Source organism: Pogona vitticeps, chromosome 4, assembly GCF_051106095.1.
Source record: "Pogona vitticeps strain Pit_001003342236 chromosome 4, PviZW2.1, whole genome shotgun sequence".
Taxonomy (NCBI): Eukaryota; Metazoa; Chordata; class Lepidosauria; order Squamata; family Agamidae; genus Pogona; species Pogona vitticeps.
Window position 1 is genome coordinate 101,710,622 of NC_135786.1, and position 19,908 is coordinate 101,730,529.

Sequence of the window (19,908 nt, forward strand, 5' to 3'; positions counted from 1 at the left end):
CATAAATATGTTTACATTCAAAGGTATTGCCAGGACTTACTATCAAGATGTAGGCTAATAAACACATGATGAAATACTACTTGCTACTGAGCTTTGTCAGACTTGCACTAGATGCTTTGCTAATGTAGTCACAGTGCTGCAGATGAAGACATTTTCTTCAATATATTTTAAAACTTTTCATAATACTGAAGATATTTGTAATTTCTAGTGTCTGTGTGGGGAACACTCATTTTGTGACATGAAGTTAAATTGTGACCTTCTCCATTGGCCAGTATTGTGAGCTGGGAACAGAGAAATGTAAGAGTGTTTTTCTCAATGAGAGTAAGTGTTCCAACATGTTTTAGGAAGGAGAAAGAGAATTCTATACAGAAATACTGTTTGGTGACATCCCCATGTAAAGTAAAATTTTCTGCCTACCATTAGGGAAAGAGAGGCAGTTGCTAAAAGGTGCCACACAGCCTGTCTTGCATTTTCTAAGATACACTGCTGTCTGCAGGTACAATGGAGAAAGCTGTTCCATCATCAGTGAGATCTCTCTCTCTCACACACACACAGCAACTGGAGGCATCAAGTTGGTCACTGCTGGGACAAGAACACTGAACTAAATGGCCTTCAGGAGTACACACAGATGTCTCTGCATCCCATTGGTGGCAAATCTGAAGCTAAATCTGGCCCTGTCAAGATACTGTCTGCCCCTGCTCTCCAATTCCCTGCTAGCAGACCTTGGCAATAACTATACATTGTCTTAAATCCACATTGAATTTGCAGAGACTTCTGTTGCTGCACACAATGAAGCCCTACTGCAGTTTTAAAATTGTGCTACTTCATATTTTTAAAAACCACAGCGTACGTAGTTTCTACCACCAGCCAGCCAATGCTCAGAAGCCTCCCAGACATCAAAAGCATCAGTGTCCCCATAGTAGCTAAGAGTCCTCATTCTCCTGACATGCAGCAAAAAACAGAGACACTGAAGGTGTCCCCCTTCTGCCCTGAACAAGAACAGCGCCACCAGCGGGCCAGTGCTTGGAGGCTCCCCAGCTACCTTGGCGCTGGCCAGAAGGTGGGCATCTTCAGCAGCTCCATTTTCTCCACATGCTGAATGGGCAAGGATTCTTAGCTGCTGCCCCTACCCCAGTGCTGTTAGTAGCTGGGAAACTACCCAGCACTGGTGGGCTAGCAGCTGTGCCATGTCCTTTTTTAATGCAAAAAATTAATAATAAATTAAAAAAATCAGTGAGTTATCTGCAAATGTGTAGTTCAGGCTTAAGGGTGCCACAAGACACTTTGGGTGGAGGGAGGTGAGACCCGTACAATGCCTCACAAACTAGCACACCAGGAGATCTGGTTGCTCAACTGGTATACGAAATGGCTGCAGAGACTTTAAAGAAAATATGTACCAATGATAAATAACAACACTGTTTGGTGCCATGCTTTTTTATTTAGATGGAAGGGAAGAACTACACTGTACTAGGTAAGCAGCTATAGGACAATTATTGTACAGCACAGCCTCTGGAGGGAAAAAAACAAGGTAGCAATACTCCACAAAAGTGGACATGTAAGCACACAAGACACTGTACATTTCTCAATGGACGGTGCCCATAAAATTATAAACAAACAGCATTTGGCTTTAAACAGCCAAAGAATTTAAAACTAACAGTCATCCAAAAATGGTTTCAGTAGCCACAATGACTGTCAGAGTTTGAATACCTGGCCTGGAAAATTAGGATGTTTGGCAAATTTTGCAATATAAACAATAAAAACAACACAGCTCTGATGAAACCACCAGTGTGTTCCGATAATGTCACTGAGAAACACCAGGCTTCTTCACAAAAGGCTTGTCTTTCTCCTAAACAAGATCCCAAATGAAGATGTACTGTCATTAGAAAAATTGAAAGCATAAAAGAAAAAAAAATCCCTTGTCCTTGTTTTCCTAGTATGCAGTAAAATTCCAAGCCCACGTGTCTTAATCTGTAACTGCATTCTTCACATTCTACCTTTAGACATTGCACAGACGCCTTTTTCTGAACTGTAGGCAAAAATCACAATACATTCAATAATTTAAAACAACATCCTCTGTTGTGGCATTTCAGAACACACCCTGCGTAGACAGGCATACATGAATCAGTAGATGGTACACATTTTAAAATTACATTTCTCTTTTAGCAAGAATAGTTTAATTATACATCCTTTCATGTGATTTCTGCTTTTGTCTATTCAATTTATGTCCAAGCATCTTTCCACCAGCTACAGATGCATTTGAGCCAGGTTTTCTTTTTCCAATCTTACATGTATGTTTACATGGGTGTGCCATAAATGTTCCCTATATCATTCACAGGAGGAGAAGCCTAGAATAGAAGGTGGTTTAGATAGCCTGGTCCATGTACATGCAAACAGTAGGAATCAGCTAGCCACAAATAGGTTTGAGCTACGTACCTCTAGTAAACAGATTTTTTTTACAGTTTTAACAAATATACATAAATATAAGAACATAAGTTACAGTAAAATATTGAATGCATTTCTGAGAAAGTGTTGATAAACAATCCAGATGCATTGATGCCTAAGGCCTTTTAATAATTTAAAAAAGTACTGTTCTCTAAATTATTTAAGGACTTCCCATTCCTGTACATCTTCTATATAAAGAACACAAGCACACTGTAGTGAAATACTACTTCTCCAAATCAAGCAGTTCAACGGGAGAAGTGCACGGAGTTGTCTTTTGTTCTTTTTGTTTTTTGCTTTACTTTCTCCTGTGTGGGGTACATAATAAAGTATACACTTGAGACAGGTATTTCAACACCGTCTTTAAGTTCCAACACTTTTTACAACACTGAAACGGAACACATTTATCAGTTATTCAAGTCTTTTCCTGAGAATGAGGTTCTACCAATTTCCCTCCCACCCCTAACTAAATCTTCTGGTGCACAAATGTCAAAAAAAGCAACCAGAAAAATAAGGAAAGGTTTCAAGTTTGAACATCTTCATCTGCTGAAACTTTTCAGTAGCCACAATGATTCTATTGAATAGAATCCTTAAAAAACAATGCAGAGCTAAACAGAAATGGCTTTTCTAACCTAATCAAATGTGCAGCCCTTTTTAAATACTGAGAATATACTCTAATTATTTCAATTAACTTGTGTTGCTATAATCTTGTAGATACGTGCCATTCATGGTTTCAGCACACTCAAAACGTTATGTATGCTAATTAATACAGTTTTTTTTTGTTAAAATAAAAATACATCCATTCTTTTAAGTGTCAAGAAAAAAAAATCTACTTTGGTCCAAATGATGGGTTAGCATCCTGATGAAATATCCAAATAAAATTTATATACGGTAATACATATACCTAGATAAATTGTATTAGAAGGACTCATGTGAATTGTATAGCTTTAGCAGAGTTAATAATGTTTTATTCAGGATTCTGAAATGGAAGCAACGTGTAAGTCCTGATCTGATCTTCTCTTTTATATGTATGGGGATCAGTGATGCTGTTTTGCTTGTGTGTATTTTCATATCATAATAGCATCCCCATACTATTAGCTACTCAGCACACTTTTTAAATAGCAGTTTGGGGAGGACTACAGGGAGGACCCCTGGCAAAAAGAAACAAATGGGGTGGGGACCCACCAGTTAATATGGAGATCCTACTTTATCCTTCCATGGATCAGGACCATGGCAGATTTTTAAATGTAATTATACCCCCTTTAAACAATAAGCTTTCTTGTAGAACAAGAAATGACAGACATGTCATGTCAGAATTTAAGACATGCTAGCAACATTTAATTCTGGGTATTCTGAACCAGCAGCTTTCCTGAACTTTCTCTTGAAGTGAATGAGAGCTGGAAAAGAAGGAACAAACTCTCATTTCTTTGCATAAAAACTTGTACCCTTTCCTATACGTAGGGCACTAAGAATTTAACAGTATGGAAAATAAAGACCACGCATTTCTCCAGTAAAGTTATAAAGAGCACAAGCAAATTTCAAAGCAACCATAACAAACCAAAGTATAAGGCAATAAACGTTAAAAAAAGCTTTAATTTCAGTCACTACAGAATTGCAAACATTCAATATTCAGTGTTTTAGAACGGAGAAGAAATAAACTCCTATATGTGTGTAAGCACATACCCATTTACACCTGTCACTCATCTTGCATGAGAAGATGAATGCATGATCACCTAAGTGTGAGTTTTCCACGAGTCTCCAATACTGTGTGTACATTCCAGTTGTGCATGACAACAGAGCTTGTTCTTGAAGACTGAAGGTCAAAGAAGTCTTGTTGGCAAATAGGAACCTATTTTCGGATAGGCAGCAAATAAAAAGTGCACGTTTGCCACAAAGGTCTTCGGCAAGGCTCCCCACCTCCTACCGCAAGGTACTATGCCTTTGCGGGTAAGAGTTTTTTCGGTGTCACTGGTCTCTTGCTCTGCCACAAATGGCTATGAATGGTGATTGCATCGACACTGGCGGAGAGCGTTTTCGCGGGTATGTGGCTGAACTGCTTCCTGTCAGAATTGTACTTATAAAGCCCTTCAATCATTTTCTTGCTGATGGACTTGGGGCCTATTCCTGTCAACTTACTGATTTCCTCAGTTTCAGGGCAGTACGTATACAACGATCGGAACTGGCAGCCTGAGTCCCGGAAGAGAATGAGGAAATTGTTGGCATCTGATTTCTCCATTTCCTTGGGAGGGCCGACAGGGAAGAAGAAAGAAAGAAAAAGAATTCATGTCATGGGAAAGCTAAAATTCAGGTAGGGAATCTTTCAATTAAAAATGCCTTACTAAAATTCTTATGACACAACCTTGTTTTATGTGCTTGAAAAATATGAAAGAGGTTCACACATTCATGGTCATTGCTTGATGTTTGTAGCCTTAACTGTTTGTCTGCATATATAAATGGAGCAACATGGACCTAATATCACAGATATAATTCCCCCATCCTTTCAAACATTATCAATCAGATCCAGAATTAGTTATGTTTAGGAAAGACTCACTGATATTGAGGAGAAAAATCAGTCATCACTACCTTAAGTCCCTGAGATTTCAGTATACACATGACTACTGGATTCAACGCAATGGTTTGCCTTTAAAATGGAGCAAAATTATACATTATTTATTGCTGAACAATCAGCTATAGAGGATATGTGTGTGTGTGTGTGTGTGTGTGTTTGTGTGTGTGTGTATCCCACAGGCCTCAGTGTCATCCTCTCCTTTTCAGTCTGCCAAGGTGGGAGTTGTGCAGGACCTCATGCAAAAATAACAAGGAGTCCTGTGGCACCTTAAAGACTATCCATATTTATTCTATTTTTGGGGACTTTAGCTGGCTGGATAGCTCAACGGGATAAGCATTTGGCTGTGGAGCTCCCAGAAGTTGGGAGTTTGATTTCCAATTGTGCCACCTGTGAATACAGCTGCACCGTTCCAGGGTGCCTCCAGAAGAAGGGAATCCAGAAGAAGGGATCATACCTGAGTACTCTCTACTTAGAAAACTCTGAAAAGGTTCAGCATAAATCAGAATTGATTTGACAACACATATGATGATGTGGACAGTAGCCCACTTCTTCAGACTAAGTGGGCGTGTTAGTCTTTGCAGTGCCACAAAGCTCTTTCTGGTTTCTGCTGAAAAAGACTTAGTCATAAGGTCATCTATCCAGAAATGTTTCTTTTTCTCTTACGGCAATCCGTCCACCATAGAATATGCTTGAAAAAACACAGAACCTGCTCTATCTACTCTTCTATATCAAATGTCAGTGCCTCAAGTTTAGACTTTAAGTTTCCCTGTCTCTCCATTCACAGGTTAACCTTACCTCTAATATTTTATTCTTCTGACCTTCATTTACTTTTCCAGCCAAGCAACAATGAGCTAGGGCATTCTGGATGATGTGCTTGTTGGATTTTGCACTGGGTTCTTTAAAGAGCTTTGGTCCTAGACAGATAAGATCAACAAGGTTTAGTGAAGCAAGTTTAAACACTATGCATTTCCCCCCATTTTTTTTTTAAAAATGCCATGGACATCGTAGGATTTGTGTTGCTAAACCTGTCAGCATTATCATATGACACTATTCAAAGAAGTGCTTAAAAGGAGGCTACTTGGGCTTTTTTTTTGCCTTTCATGTGCTTTATTTCACTCTAAATATCCTTATGATGAAGAATATTGCGGTTTTAAAAAAATATCATTGGCCAGTGTTTTCATATTTGTTGCTGTTTTTGTCTTCCTTTTGCTAGACAATCTTTCTGCTTCAGTAGGAAAATTGAACTGTGACATGTCTCTCTGACACTGCATTTCCAAATTTGCTTACTCCATTTAAGCTCCGTGGAACTTGTTTCCAACTAAGTATTTTTAAGATTTCTCCCATAGAGCCTTGATGCAGATGCCCCAATATACAGTAGATCTTCAGAAAGTATTTTTTGGAAAGGAACTGACAGGGGTTCTAGGAGCTGCAGTCCAAAACATTAACTTTTCCAAGGGCAGCCCAAGGACTGTCATGGACAAATCAAAAGTCCCCCAAATCATTGTTTTAAGTGCATGTCTGAAAGGCTTCAGGCTTGTGAAGTGAAAAGTTAGTCATCAGAAGCCCAACAAGTGTGAATAAAATGTAGGGACACATTCCCCTTGTGAATGCTCAAGAAGGGAATAAATTGCTGCACATGTATTAACTAAATGGAAAGTAGTTACCATAACATTCAGGGGGAAAATCAAGGAACCTTTCCGATCTTCCCTCTAAAAGGCATGAGTCAATTGTGAATGAGGGACCCTGGGAAGTGGAAGATTCTTCATCTGAACAGGGAAGCATGGACAGCGCCTCCTAGTGGAAGTACTGGTCAGGCACACTGTAGTATGGTGCAATTCTCCCCCCCCCCAAGGGTTGAGAGAGGTTGGCAGGGGAGGGGGCCCGTTCTCCAATATGTCCAGAGTGGTACATGGGAAGGGTGAGAGGGTTTGCACCACCTAGTTAAAGGAATGATCATTTTCAAGCAGTTCCATTCAAAGAACATTCTCACTACTGACCTGTATACTCTGTAGCAGAAGCCACTGAAGAGGTGGTTGATGCATTTTCCCAGTCCTTTTCCCCATTGCGACTCCCACAACGACTTGGAGATACAAACCCTTCCACAGATTCTGACCTAGATTTGTATGCATACAGGCACAAACAAAAAAAGCTGTCTCAAAAACCATTTATTCAATGTAAGGATGAAAACAGGTACAGTGGAGCCTTGCTAGACGATGACCCCGCTGTAGGACAAATCCACAGGACAGTGACTTTTTTGCGACTGCTATAGCGATCGCAAAACAATGTTTCCTATGGGGGATTTTCGTTTGACGATGATTAGGTCCGTGCTTCGCGATCCATTTGTTCGCAAGATGATGATGTTTTCTGGCTCCGCAAAATGTCTGCCTTGTGTTTTCCGGACCCATGCTTCGCAGGGCAGCTATTTTAACATCTGATCGGTGCTCGGAAAATGGCTTCCCCTATGGGCGATCTTCGCTGGACAACGTGGTAATTTCCCCATTGGAACACATTAAATGGGTTTCAATGCATTCCAATGGGGAAACTGTTTTCGCTGGATGATGTTTTCGCTTAACAGCGATTTCAGGGGAATGGATTATCGTCGTGGTGCGGCACACCGCTGTATTTGGAACAATATTAAGGTGCACACTATATTAAAAATGAACACTGAGCAGAATGAACTAATGGCAGGCTCATTCTTCCAGGGATCTAGAGGGTCTATAATGTAGAAAGCCACAATAATAGGTAGGCAAAATGTCAACCATTATCAGTCTGTCAACTGCTTGTCAGTTACTAGTAGATTATGTGATATTTCCACCCTATTTCCCTGCAGTGCTGCCAAAGGGAAGAAACACAGAATATGTAAATCTGTTTTGTACCTTTAGCAATACCCTTTTCTGGCACCTAGGGAGGATGGAGAAGGTGATATTTGCAGTACTTTTGCTTATGATATTATCAACAAAGTTTATGAGAGAATAGACTACAAAGCTGATAAAATCATGGGATGTTTATAACAGGGGTGGGCAACAATCGTCCATTGATTACATGCTCCTTTGCTTGATTTCCCTCCCTCTGACTGAGCGTCCAACACTCCCATCGAAAAAAATTACAATTCTTCTGTAAAGCAAGTAACACTGCTATGTTTTATTTATTGAAAAATATAAGTTTTTGGTTTTGTTTTAACCAACCTTCCAGTCATTTCCTGTTTTAGCAAAATGAGGGGGTAAATCCCACTTTTTTCTTGGGGAAGAGATTACAGCAAGTCCTGGCAGGAGGCAAATGTGGCCCCCAGTCTGACCAAAGTTGCCCCCCCAGGCTATAGGGGTAGGACCAATCTTGCACATCCCAGAAACCCTCAGGTATACTTCCCCTGCAAATTCTTCATAGGTTATACAATTTAGTCAATCTCATTTATCTGTAGCTGTCACCAGTGAGAAGAGACACTTCTCAAGGAATTACTTCTAAAAATTAAGGAGAGCTGTATTGTTGCATTTCTAATAAAGTGTTGCCCCGCATGACAATGATAATCCGTTCCATAGAAATCGCTGTTTAGCGAAATCATTGTCATGCGAAAACCGTTTTATTTATTTATTTATTTATTTATTTATTTATTTATTTATTTATTTATTTGACTTATATCCCGCCCATCTGATAAGTCTATACCACTCTGAGCGGCTAACAGCAACATATATACAATTATAATAGCATAAATCGAAAATATCAATTAACAAAACATAACATAAATCATAAATAATAGATAGATAAGGAAAGTCAGATAAATTAAATTAGATTTAATGCATTCCCTATTGGAATGCATTGAAAGCTGTTTAATGCGTTCCAATGGGGAAAATAGTCATCGTCCAGCAAAGATCGCCCATAGGGAAGCCATTTTGCGAGTGCCGATCAGCTGTCAAAATGGCTGTCCTGCGAAGCATGGGTCCTGAAAACAAAGGGAAGCCATTTTGCGAAGCCGCTGATCAGCTGTAAAAATCGTCGTCTTGTGAAAAAATTGTCCGCGAAGCACTGACCAAATCATTGTCCAGCAAAAATCCCCCATTGGAATGACTGTTTTGCGACTTGCTATAGTGATCTCAAAACCTCATTGTCATGCAGATTTGTCGTTTTACGAGGTCGCCATCTAGTGAGGTACCACTGTATATACATGTTTGCTCAGAAGCAAATCCAATCCTGTGTACTGGGTTACTTGTGTATAGGAGTGCAACCTAATCCTATTTTATTTTCAGATCTTAAACAACCAGAAGGCCTGTGCTAGCCCCTGGAAAGCACTGAATGAAACCACCATATATCTTGCCTCCAGCCTGCAGCAATTGAGTAATGTGTACCTATGCTTGTGATATCATGTCACTGTAAATACAGACAAAGCTGTATACTGGAGGGGGGAGGACTGTGAGTGAGTCACCATGGGATGAGAAATAATATGCGCAGGATTAACCTCTGGCCACGTTGCAATCCAATGGTTAGATGAGCATCATTGACTATCAAGACTTAATTCATGTATTATTTTAAAGTACACATTAAACTGTTGCATCATTGAATGAACACTATTGTGCATATCAAAGACAAGAAGTTGAATCCAATTATGGAGCACAACTAGAGGAAACCTACTGAATGAATGTGACTTAAGTTGACATTAATGTGATTTCTTCTGATTTAACTCAATGAATTCTATCAAAAGGAAACCATTAACTGAGGATTTACCTTGGAGTTCTCTTTCCTGATTGCACACTTTCATTATCTCCTGTGTTTAGTGATGCCAGTGAAAGGCTGGATACTACAGAGGAAACAACATACACAACACAGTCAAATTGTGAACCAAATAAATAGCAGACATTTCAAGCAAAGGGCAGTAAGAACCACAGAATGGTCATTAGATATGCAAACAAACAAACTCACTCACTCTCCAGATTTCTAAGAAATATTTCCTCCTTTTACTGTCTCTTTGAATTGTACACATATGGTGCATAATTTAGAACTGGTATGTTGTCTTCTTATGAACCACTGAGGCATATAAATTCAAGCATGATATTAGTGGTTCTAAACCTAAGCATCAAAACAGATTTAGCAATTATAGGTATAAACGGCTAGTAAAAACAGAGAAAATGTTCTAATATGGGTGCCGTTCAAAGCTTGGTAAAATTATTATTTTTTCAACCACAACTCCCAGAATATCCCAGCCAGAATGACCAGTGCTAGTCATACTGGCAGGGGGGTTGCTGAAAGTTGCTGATTTTTAAAAAGTAATTTTTCTAAACTCTGACTTTCTTTTATGCTGACTCAATCTGACACTTGCTTGTATCTTTCTAAATGTAGTTAATGCATGACAAAAAATAGCAGCTATATGAAAAGTATTTAGATCTCCCCCCCCCTCCCGCTTTTCTAGGGACGAGTAAAAACAAACAGCTAGAGGGGTAGGACAGGTTTAACAGGAAACTTACTGCATGATGGTTCCCTGAATTAAAGTCCCTAGATTAAGAATTAGATGTGTGTCATATTTCAACAACATAGTACTGCAAACCAAAGCTGGAGTTTTAGCACCACTCTACTCCTATATTTATTACCTGGAGGACCTTTGATTGGGGTTTTGGGTGACTCAATGTGATCTCTGTGAATGGATTTGGGACGTGGCTTCTTATGTTTGGATGAATGGGGGCGATGCTTTATGACAATATCCATGTCTTCCATGAGTTTCAGCTGCTTCCGTCTCATGTATTCTTGCTTAATGAACTCACGCCGTGCTCTTTCATCTTCCTTTTTCTGACGTTCTTCTTCAGACTTCCTCCTTGGAATATCAACATCATTGTTGGTAAATCATCCCTTGCTCACACCCAAAAAGTATGTTTGATTATCACAAGTTATCAAAAATTACGGTGGAAAAGAACCATCTCATTAGCACTGGGTTCTTGTCAGTATCAAATGTGTAATCTGATTTCTTAGCAACATTAAAAAAAAAAATAAAACAAGGTTTTAAAAAAATGTTTAATGGTCAGAATCCTATTGATATGCTCACCAGCATAATTCAAAGAGTATCAATCACCAACCAGTTAAAAAGCCATGACTTGTATTTTCTCATCAAATATAAATTATGTGGCTTGGCATGTGATGAAAAATGCGAGTGCTGACTTCTAAACTAATAACAATTTACCACAGCGATTTATCCCATTTGACTTACTGATGGGAATAAGAAATACGTTTTTGGCCAATATGATTTGATTAGATAAGACATTTATAATATTAAGATTTGCAGTCAAATACATGTATAAGTAGATATGAATGAATGAATGAATGAATGAATGAATGAATGAATGAATGAATCAATCAATCAATCAATCAATCAATCAATTACTACAGGCTGTTACCACTTTACCAAGGAAAGAGAATGGCTATACTGATCACATCAGGTCATCATAATCATTGATCCAACTGCGGCGTCAAACCCTTGATTACTGTAGTACAAGCAAATCACAGTTCCTTGAGTTTGTCTGCTTCTCCGCTCTTCCTCTGGCATAAGAAGGAGGTGTGGGGAATGTCTGAGCCCAAGGCTAGCTGCAATATGTGCCTGTAGTGAGAAACCCTGGCTTCCTATTATGCGAGAACCCTGTCTAAAGGCTTAGGGCAGACTCATGTAAAATCTAATTTAACTGTAAAGGGCTAAATCCAACTATTAGTTCCAATCAGAGTAGAACCCACTGATTGTAAGTACATCAACAACTACATGAATGCCATTGATTTACTGAGTCTATTCTTGTTGGGATTAACAACTGCATTAATAAAATGTCTCTTAAACTATACTGCAGATAGTTCTGAAAGTTACTGTGCATTGGTTAGCTGTCACATTTCTTCCTGTACCTCTATGTAAAAGAAGTTTGTTTTCCAGAACTGATCAGGATATTGCCATGAACAGATCATCAGATAAACAAAATAGTTTAATTGGTTCATGAGGTTTAGATTGGGGAAATGGTTTTATGAGAAACACCAATTCTAAGTTTAGCTATTCAGATTTTGACAGGATAAATTTAAGTCAGCTAAATTTAAGTCAGAATGACTATCATGTGCACTTGATCTTACTTTGTTTCTTCTTTTTTAGTTTCCAACTCTGCTTCCAGTTGCTGTTTTCGAAGTAAAGTTTCTCTTTCCCTTCTCAGTCGCTTCTCCAATAATGCTGCCCGTTTCACTGCCATATCATTTTCAGGCTTTTGATCATCCTAGTTGCAATATTTAAGAAGGAACAAACTAAATGATATTATAATATCATGGCAGATTTTATCCACAGGGTAGCCATTTTATCCACAGGGTAGTCATTGAAATAAAAGGGGAAAAATGATGGGGGTCAAAACATTTTGAAGGATGGCCTAAAGTTACAGAAAGGAAGTGAGGTGGCAGCAGCACTGGGATATAGTAGAACGTACAAGATCAAGTTGTTATTTAAATGATATTATTCTGATATACCAGCTTGCCCAACTGAAAGATGGGATGGTACAATGAGTTTCTTTTCTATAATTTTATGTTTGCTCGATAGACAGAACATACTTGTACTATACCCACTTTAAAATTATTGTATTGTGGAGAGTTTCTTAAATCTGTTTTAGTCTTAACTAGAGTATTTCCAATTAGAGTACAGCGGACTCTTGACTTACAGACGGCTTGACTTACAGACTTTTTGAGTTACAGACTTCTCTGGCCGCAAAATTTAGGTTTGACTTGCAGACTGAGATTTGACTTACAGACCAGAAAAAAAACCAAAATGGAACAAAAACGGCCCGTTACGGGATTAATCGGTTTTCAATGCACTGTAGGTCAATGGAGACTTGATTTACAGACTTTTTTACTTGAGAACCGCCTTCCAATACAGATTAAGTTCTCAAGTCAAGACCCCACTGTACATCTACAAAATGACTGAGACCTGTTAAATCACCATCATTGTAAGTCCTGTTGATTCAATGGGTCTCCGCTATTAGGGACAAAAAATTGCATCGAACAGAACAACTCCATATACAGAGAAAATTAAATAACTGGTAGATGGCTAACATGATAATACTCCAAAGAATATATAGAAAATGAAGACAAAGAGACAACAGAGAAAGATACCAGGGAAATGTGGTTGATCTGGGATTGTGAATATATTGTGCAGTACAATTCTAAATACTAGTTCTTAGGGTCAGTACAACACATTGGCTGAAATCCCATAGTAAGCTGCAATTAGAGTAGATCCATTGAATCAACGAAACTTATAGAGGAGTTGACTCGTCATATCCCTAATGACTTAATGGACCTATTCTAGCTGCAACTTACTATGGAAGTTCAGCCAATGTAATCTGATCCAGGGCAGTTAGAAACTTAAGCACTTCAAGGACAAAAGTCCACATGAATTTGAAAAACGTGTCCTTTCACACATTTTGTCAGTTGTTGAAAGGCCCCAAATCTCTCAGAACATTGTCATAAAATATGTTTCACAGCAACTATGCTTTCTGGCATGATATAATTTGATTTCCCCCCCCCCTGTTTTAACTACAATATTGCTGTAGAAACATGCCATGATGCACCTACTCACCTTGAAAAAGAATCCACAACACAATTTTTGGTCATCCTCCACCTGTTCTTTGTCACTCTCGCCCTCTGATTTCTCAAGAGAATCCTCTGATTTTTCTGATGGTTTTAAATCTGTGAGGGAAACTTCTATGAGACTACCAGATTTAGATGCAGGCACTGGCAATGCTGGTGGCTTCGGAGGCTCCTCACTTGGAGTAAGGCAGACAGTCTCAGTAATGGGCTGTGACAGTACTTCAGACACTGTAGACTCCACAGGTCTGATCAGCTCCTCCTCTGAATTTTGCTCCACTGCATCTTTTTTCACTTCTTCCTTTTCACCCACTTCTTCTCTATCAGTAACCTCTTCTGTCGTAGTCTTGGCCTCCTTCAAAAGGTTAGGTTCGCCATCATCTCCAAAGCAAACAAATGATCTCGTCTGAATGGATACCTGGCTTGGAGAAAATCTTCTCAAACGAGGAAGACTATCCACAGACCGTGGGGCAGTCAAAGTGCGATTCAAAGGTGTTATTTTCAGTTCATTGGGCCTAGGAGTCCTTTGTACTTTACTGGGGAGAGAAGAATTCTTCCTAGAAGACGACTGTGGGGACTGGTGGGAAGGTCGAGGAGACTCCACTGAAAATGGGGTGACAGGAGATGCTGACCCCGCAGGCCTCATTGAAGGCTTGAACTCCCGAAATTGCTTCTGGGGAGAAGGCTGAGGTGGCGAGATAACCCAAGCTTGCTGCTCCCTCATCTGCATTAGCATCTCTTGTTGAAGTGAGAGGCGTTGCATTTCTTGCTGAAGGAAATTAAGAGATGCATTCAGCTTCTCAATAGATTTTGTATATTCCAAAAGGTCACCTTCATTTAAGTTTTCTTCAGAGGGGCTGACCAAATTACATTGCTTTTCAGGATCAACTGGGGTGCTTGGATACTTCAGCCACTTAGCCTGTGGTGTTTCTGTGCTTGCTTTTATCGTTGCCACCGTTTTGTTTAGATGTTCTCCTGGCTTCTGGGCTTCTTTTTCTTTTGGCCTATTGCTGTCGGTGAACACCTTCTCATCCTCTGCTCCAGCAGCCTCTTCTCTAAGGGGAGAAATTCCTTCACTTTTCTTCTTGACAACATTGAGGAACGCTGTTCTTCCCATTTTTTGTCTTTGCTTAGTGAAAGCAGCTTCAACTTTCTTCTTCTGGGCCTCAATTGCTCGCCTCTTCTCTTCCAGCTTCATTTTCAGTTGCACCATTTCAGAGGCCAGCAAATGGGTTGTGTCTCTTCCCTGAGGGAGAGGGGACTCCTCTGGTATCTGAGCCCAAGAAACGATGTGAGGAATATTCAGCTCAGAGCCTTCAGGGGTGGTTTTCTGAGAACTGCTTCCACTACTTCTGCTATCTGTATTCAATTTCTTAAATTTCTGCTCTGCAAAGCTGGTCATTTTAACTCCTGAACTCGACGATGCACTGCTGCCCGCTTGTGATTTGGCACTTACTGAGCTTGGACAAGGACTTACTTGTTCCTTATGGTTCACACCTCTGCTATCATATTCATGCAAAAATTTGGATGGTTCTTCCATATCAGAGTCCAGACTCACCGTATAATCTCTCAAGGTAGAATCCTCATCCATTGTCTCTGGAATGTCTGAAGGAACATGGATTCCAGTATCCACTTCTGTATTGTCAGTCACAGGACTGAGGGCACTTTTTGTATCTGCGATAATGTCAGGACTGCCCTGATTGGGATTTCCATTTGAGTTCAGGAGACTGATCTCCTTGTTGTGTAGGAAAAACCCATTTGTAAATTGCTCTGGCTGAGTAACACTGGAAGATTTCTCATTGTCGTGGATAATCTGTAACGCCTGCTCAATGCTTGGGGCCTCAATCTGATTACCAAACTCATCAGTAACCAATCTGTTTTGCAGGGCTCCATTTGGTAGGTTGTATGGGCTAATTTGGTTTGCGTTTCTTTGATTGCTATTGGCCTCTAAATCACTGCACATTTCAACATCTTTTTCTTCTTCAATATCTTCGCTTTCCTCTTCACCATTTACAGGTTTGAAGACCATGCTCTTTTTAACATGTCTCGGCAAACGGCTAGCATTTTGTGCCAGTCCTTCATTGCTGAGAGATCGGGTCATTCCTCTGTTGGAAGGCGTCATGCGGATGCTGTCCTCTTTATCAAAGGAAATGTCAAATGAAACTCCATGCACTGAAGATCTAAAAAGGAACAGAAAAATAAAGAAAGTGTTTAAAACAAACCTCTCTTAATATTAAAATGTTGGAAATATTCCAAAGTTTTAGTACTGAAGTGTTAGTATTTATATTATTTCATCTATTATTTAATATTATTCCCTTTTCATACTAAAATGTCAGAAACATACCAACATCTTTAGCATTGAACAGTAACACATTCTCTTTTACATCATAACTGTAAGCTGCAAACTAACAATAAAGTGCTGAAAATGTAATATTATGAAAATTAAAATAATTATATTGCATTCGTATTCTATTAGCATTACCTAGTCAGCTGGTCATTTAGCAGAGATTAAGCCCACAACAAACATTTGCCAATTTAAGGTTTTGGGACATTTCAAACAAAACCAAGCCAAGCCCTATCCTTACTTCTTTTCAACTTTTCTTTTAGAGCATTGACCAGAGTCTCAACGATGATTTATCCTTCTGTAATGGAAATCACGTAGGCATTGATGGCAGACTGCTGCTCATTAATGAGGTGCTGGTTATGTTCCTAAACATGTGCCTGACAAGCAGCTATTAATGCAACATACATATTGATGGTGAGCAATTTGCCACAGAGACTTATATGAGTTCCCTGGCACAGGCGTAAATTGGCAGTAAGAGTCTGGCCATTGTTTCTACATTTGCAGCTGCTTTGATAACCTTTTTGTCAAGGAATTCTTTCTGCTTCAGTTATGATCCCAGCCATTCAGGGATCAAGTAGAGATCATGTAAGGAAAATGAGCACTACACAGCCAATCCAGATACTACCAGCTGATCTCTTTGAGGTCAAACCATCAAGGCAAAGAGAATGAAGGCCCTGCTTAAGCTGATCACATGGCTGATCCTAGTCAGCAGCACTGCCTACTGTTCTCACCTTGAACAGGCAAATGCTTCCATTCTTTTCCACTATGCTTAAGGATAAGTTCCCCTGCTTCTAGATGCATTTGTGAAAAGTGACTCTACATAATTTAGTTGGTCACGCCTGACAAATGTCCCAAATATAACTGACAACCTAATGTGTGTAAATATTTCGTCCAGCTATTTTGACTTGTTTGTTCATTATTCCAGATGTCTTACAAGCAAAAAATAAAAACAAAACAAAAACAAACAAGATACATTACATCTGGTAAAAAGTGATGTGAGCTTTAAAATCCACAACCTGCTTCTTCCTGTGTTAGGTTAGGCATCCTTCAGTCTCGAGAGACTATGGTAACGTGCTCTGTATGGAGGACTTGGAACAGCGTCTAGTGTGGCTGAGGAGGCCAATTCAAGAGTGACAATCCCTTCCACACTGAAGACAAATCCAATCTGTACCCTGTCTAGCTCCCTGATTTTACTGCTTGCGTGACTGCCTCTTTGCCTCGGCCTGCTGGACAAGGGTCTCTTCAAATTGGGAGAGGCCGTGATGCACCGCATGCCTCCAGGTTGAATGCTCAGATGTCAGAGTTTCCTGTTTAATCAGCATGCATCTGAACTGCAGGATATTCACTCCTCTTGCATCAAATATAGCATTATAAGTGATACATCACTGCACTGATGGAATATGGTGCTAAATAATAAAGGACTTACCTTTTTTCTTTAGGCCATGTTCCTACATATCCATCCATATAAGACATAGATGTAGATCTTCTAATGCTGCCTGCTGGAAATTGACACACAGTGCAATGTAAGAGACAAATTATTCTGGAATTGTTTTTTTTAAAAAACACATTTGAATCTAAGGTAGTTAATTCAAATTCTGTGACTCAATGTGAAACACAGTTCTATTGTTGATGTGAATTAGAACAGGCTAAATAAACTAATCACATCTCAAATGACACTGTGCAGAAAAGTACCATAGTTTTCCATGTATAAGACACCCCCACTTTTCTAACCCAAATTAAGAAATCTAAGTGTGGCTTACCGTATTTTTTGCTCTATAAGACACATTTTCCACCCCAAAAAAGTGGTGGGAAAGTGTCTGCGTCTTATGGAGCAAATACTGTAATACAGCATTCCCCAGGGCCCAGTGGGGGGATGGTGGGGGGAGCCTCGGAAGGGTCCGAAAGTGCCTTCCAGGATCCTTTGGAGGCTTCCCCCCCCACGGGGCCAGTAGGGGCAAAATTGCTGGTGATTTCTCCCCCACTGGCCCCGTGGGGGGGTGAGGGGAGCCTCTGAAGGGTCCTGGAAGACATTCTTGGACCCTTCCGAGGCTCCCCCCACTGCCAAGGGCCCAGCGGGCTGAAATTGCCAGAATATTTTTTCCTGTTTTCCTCCCCTAAAAATTATCTGCGTCTTATGGAGAGGTGCATCTTATGGAGACGTGCGTCTTATGGAGTGAAAAATACGGTAGCAAGTGGAGGGGAAAGCAGCGATCAAAGCCCTGCAGGATCACGTTGATCCCTGCATTCCCCTCCACTTGTTTTTGTTCTCTCCTCAGCTTACTTCCATGTATAAGACGACCCTCAATTTGTAGTCTAAAGATTTTAGACAAAAGTATAGTCTTATACACAGAAAAATACGGTAATTAAAAGGTACATATTTGACCATGCTAAAAAGCAAAAGCAAAGCGTGCTGCTTATATACTGCCCCATAGTGCTTCAAGCACTCTCTGGGTGGTTTACAAGTTAATTCTGCAGGCTACATATTGCCCTCCCCCAGCAAGCTGGGTACTCATTTTACCAACCTCGGAAGAATAGAAGGCTGAGTCAACCTTGAGCCGGCTACCTGGGATTGAACCCCAGGTCATTAGCAAAGCAAAATCTTGACTAAACTGAATTAATGTCCCATTAGAATAAATTAAACTCACAACACAACCATTCTATCAGCTGTATTTTATGGGAGTTACATGTTTGCAGATAATCTTCCACTATTTAAAAATGTTTTATCGTTAATAAGAATGGCCCACAGCTAGAAATCTAGGGTAAGAGAAAACAAGTAGCAGTTTATCTTGCTTCTGTCACTGGACAGAAGTTTGTATATTGCTTGTCCATACATCAGATTACAAAAATGTACACCCATTTAACTCAAAAAGTGACATATGTTTCCCCATATTGTAGCTGATATTTTCAACAGCTTTTTTTTTTAAGTTACTTTTTTGGACTACAACTCCAAAACTTCCCTAGGTGGGGGCTTCTGGGAGCTGCAGTCCAAAAGATGTGCCCAAACTCTGACTTTTTCATGCCACTGTCCAATTTAGATCATGAGAATGAGGGTCAAATTCTTGTTCAGCCTTCAAGGTAACTGAGTGATCTGAAGTCAGTTATAGCCTTCATCATAATGTATCATAGGAGTCCCACTGTGTTGTTCTGAGAGCCAGAAGCATGTATGGTAGTAGTGGAGGGAAAAGGCATCGATATTTTAGATGACATGAATAATAAAAAGTATATTAGTACCATCTGATAAGTGGATCAGAAAGAGACAAACCAGGCAAAATCTAGTAACTCTAATCAACACATTGCATTGTACGAATATAATCTGGAATTCTAAGGCAAAACAACATGCTGGAAGCCTAATTTTTCAGTGTTGTCCTATTACCTGGAGCAAATGAATAAGGCTGTTGGGGAGTGCGAGTAGCAGGAGAAATCTGATGCGATGGTGGAAAAGCTGGACTTTCTACACTGAAAAATTAAAAATGAAACTTTGTAAATTTTACTTTATTAGATTAATTTTTTCCAGACATGAATAAGCTAAGAAACAAAAGCTGAAATCCTGCTGCTTAACATAGTAAGCTGCACTACGGAAAGCGCAAAGAATCAGTGGAGATTTGGTGAGTCAACTCTTCCGTAAGTTCCTCTGATCCAAATAGGCTACATGCAATTTATTATGCTGAAGTACACTAAGGCTATTTGAATCAATGGAATTTATGGAGCAATTAACCCACCAAATCCCTACTGATTCATTGGGCCTTCTATAGTGTGAGTTATTACACTAGGCAACAGGATTTCAGTCAATATTGCAATTAGTCCACAAAGCACTGACTGATAAATCAGTGTAGTTGCAATTATTTTTCAAAGTTTCCAAATTAGGATTTTAATTGAAACTTTACCTTGTGTCAGAAAACATCCAGTAATGTCTGTATTGGCATTACAATTTATATTTATGCCTTTCATTCAGTCAGTGAATTGAATGCAATTTTCCAATACA

The 19,908-nt window shown here is 39.6% G+C and overlaps 1 protein-coding gene across 3 annotated transcripts in view; it reads right to left on the reverse strand.

Annotated features, from left to right (window-relative positions):
* Positions 1-1,418: 1,418 nt before the first annotated feature.
* The window catches only part of CAMSAP2 (calmodulin regulated spectrin associated protein family member 2), a 135,899-nt gene continuing 117,409 nt past the window's right edge, over positions 1,419-19,908 (reverse strand). For all 3 annotated transcript variants that reach the window (XM_020784669.3, XM_020784671.3, XM_078392283.1), the window contains 9 exons: positions 19,300-19,382; positions 17,353-17,425; positions 13,575-15,762; positions 12,092-12,228; positions 10,585-10,805; positions 9,725-9,797; positions 7,006-7,121; positions 5,804-5,922; positions 1,419-4,678 (listed from right to left, as the gene is read on the reverse strand). In XM_020784669.3, the coding sequence (XP_020640328.3) occupies positions 4,373-4,678; positions 5,804-5,922; positions 7,006-7,121; positions 9,725-9,797; positions 10,585-10,805; positions 12,092-12,228; positions 13,575-15,762; positions 17,353-17,425; positions 19,300-19,382 (3,316 nt within the window). In that variant the 3' untranslated portion in view covers positions 1,419-4,372. The remainder of the gene's footprint in view (positions 4,679-5,803; positions 5,923-7,005; positions 7,122-9,724; positions 9,798-10,584; positions 10,806-12,091; positions 12,229-13,574; positions 15,763-17,352; positions 17,426-19,299; positions 19,383-19,908) is intronic.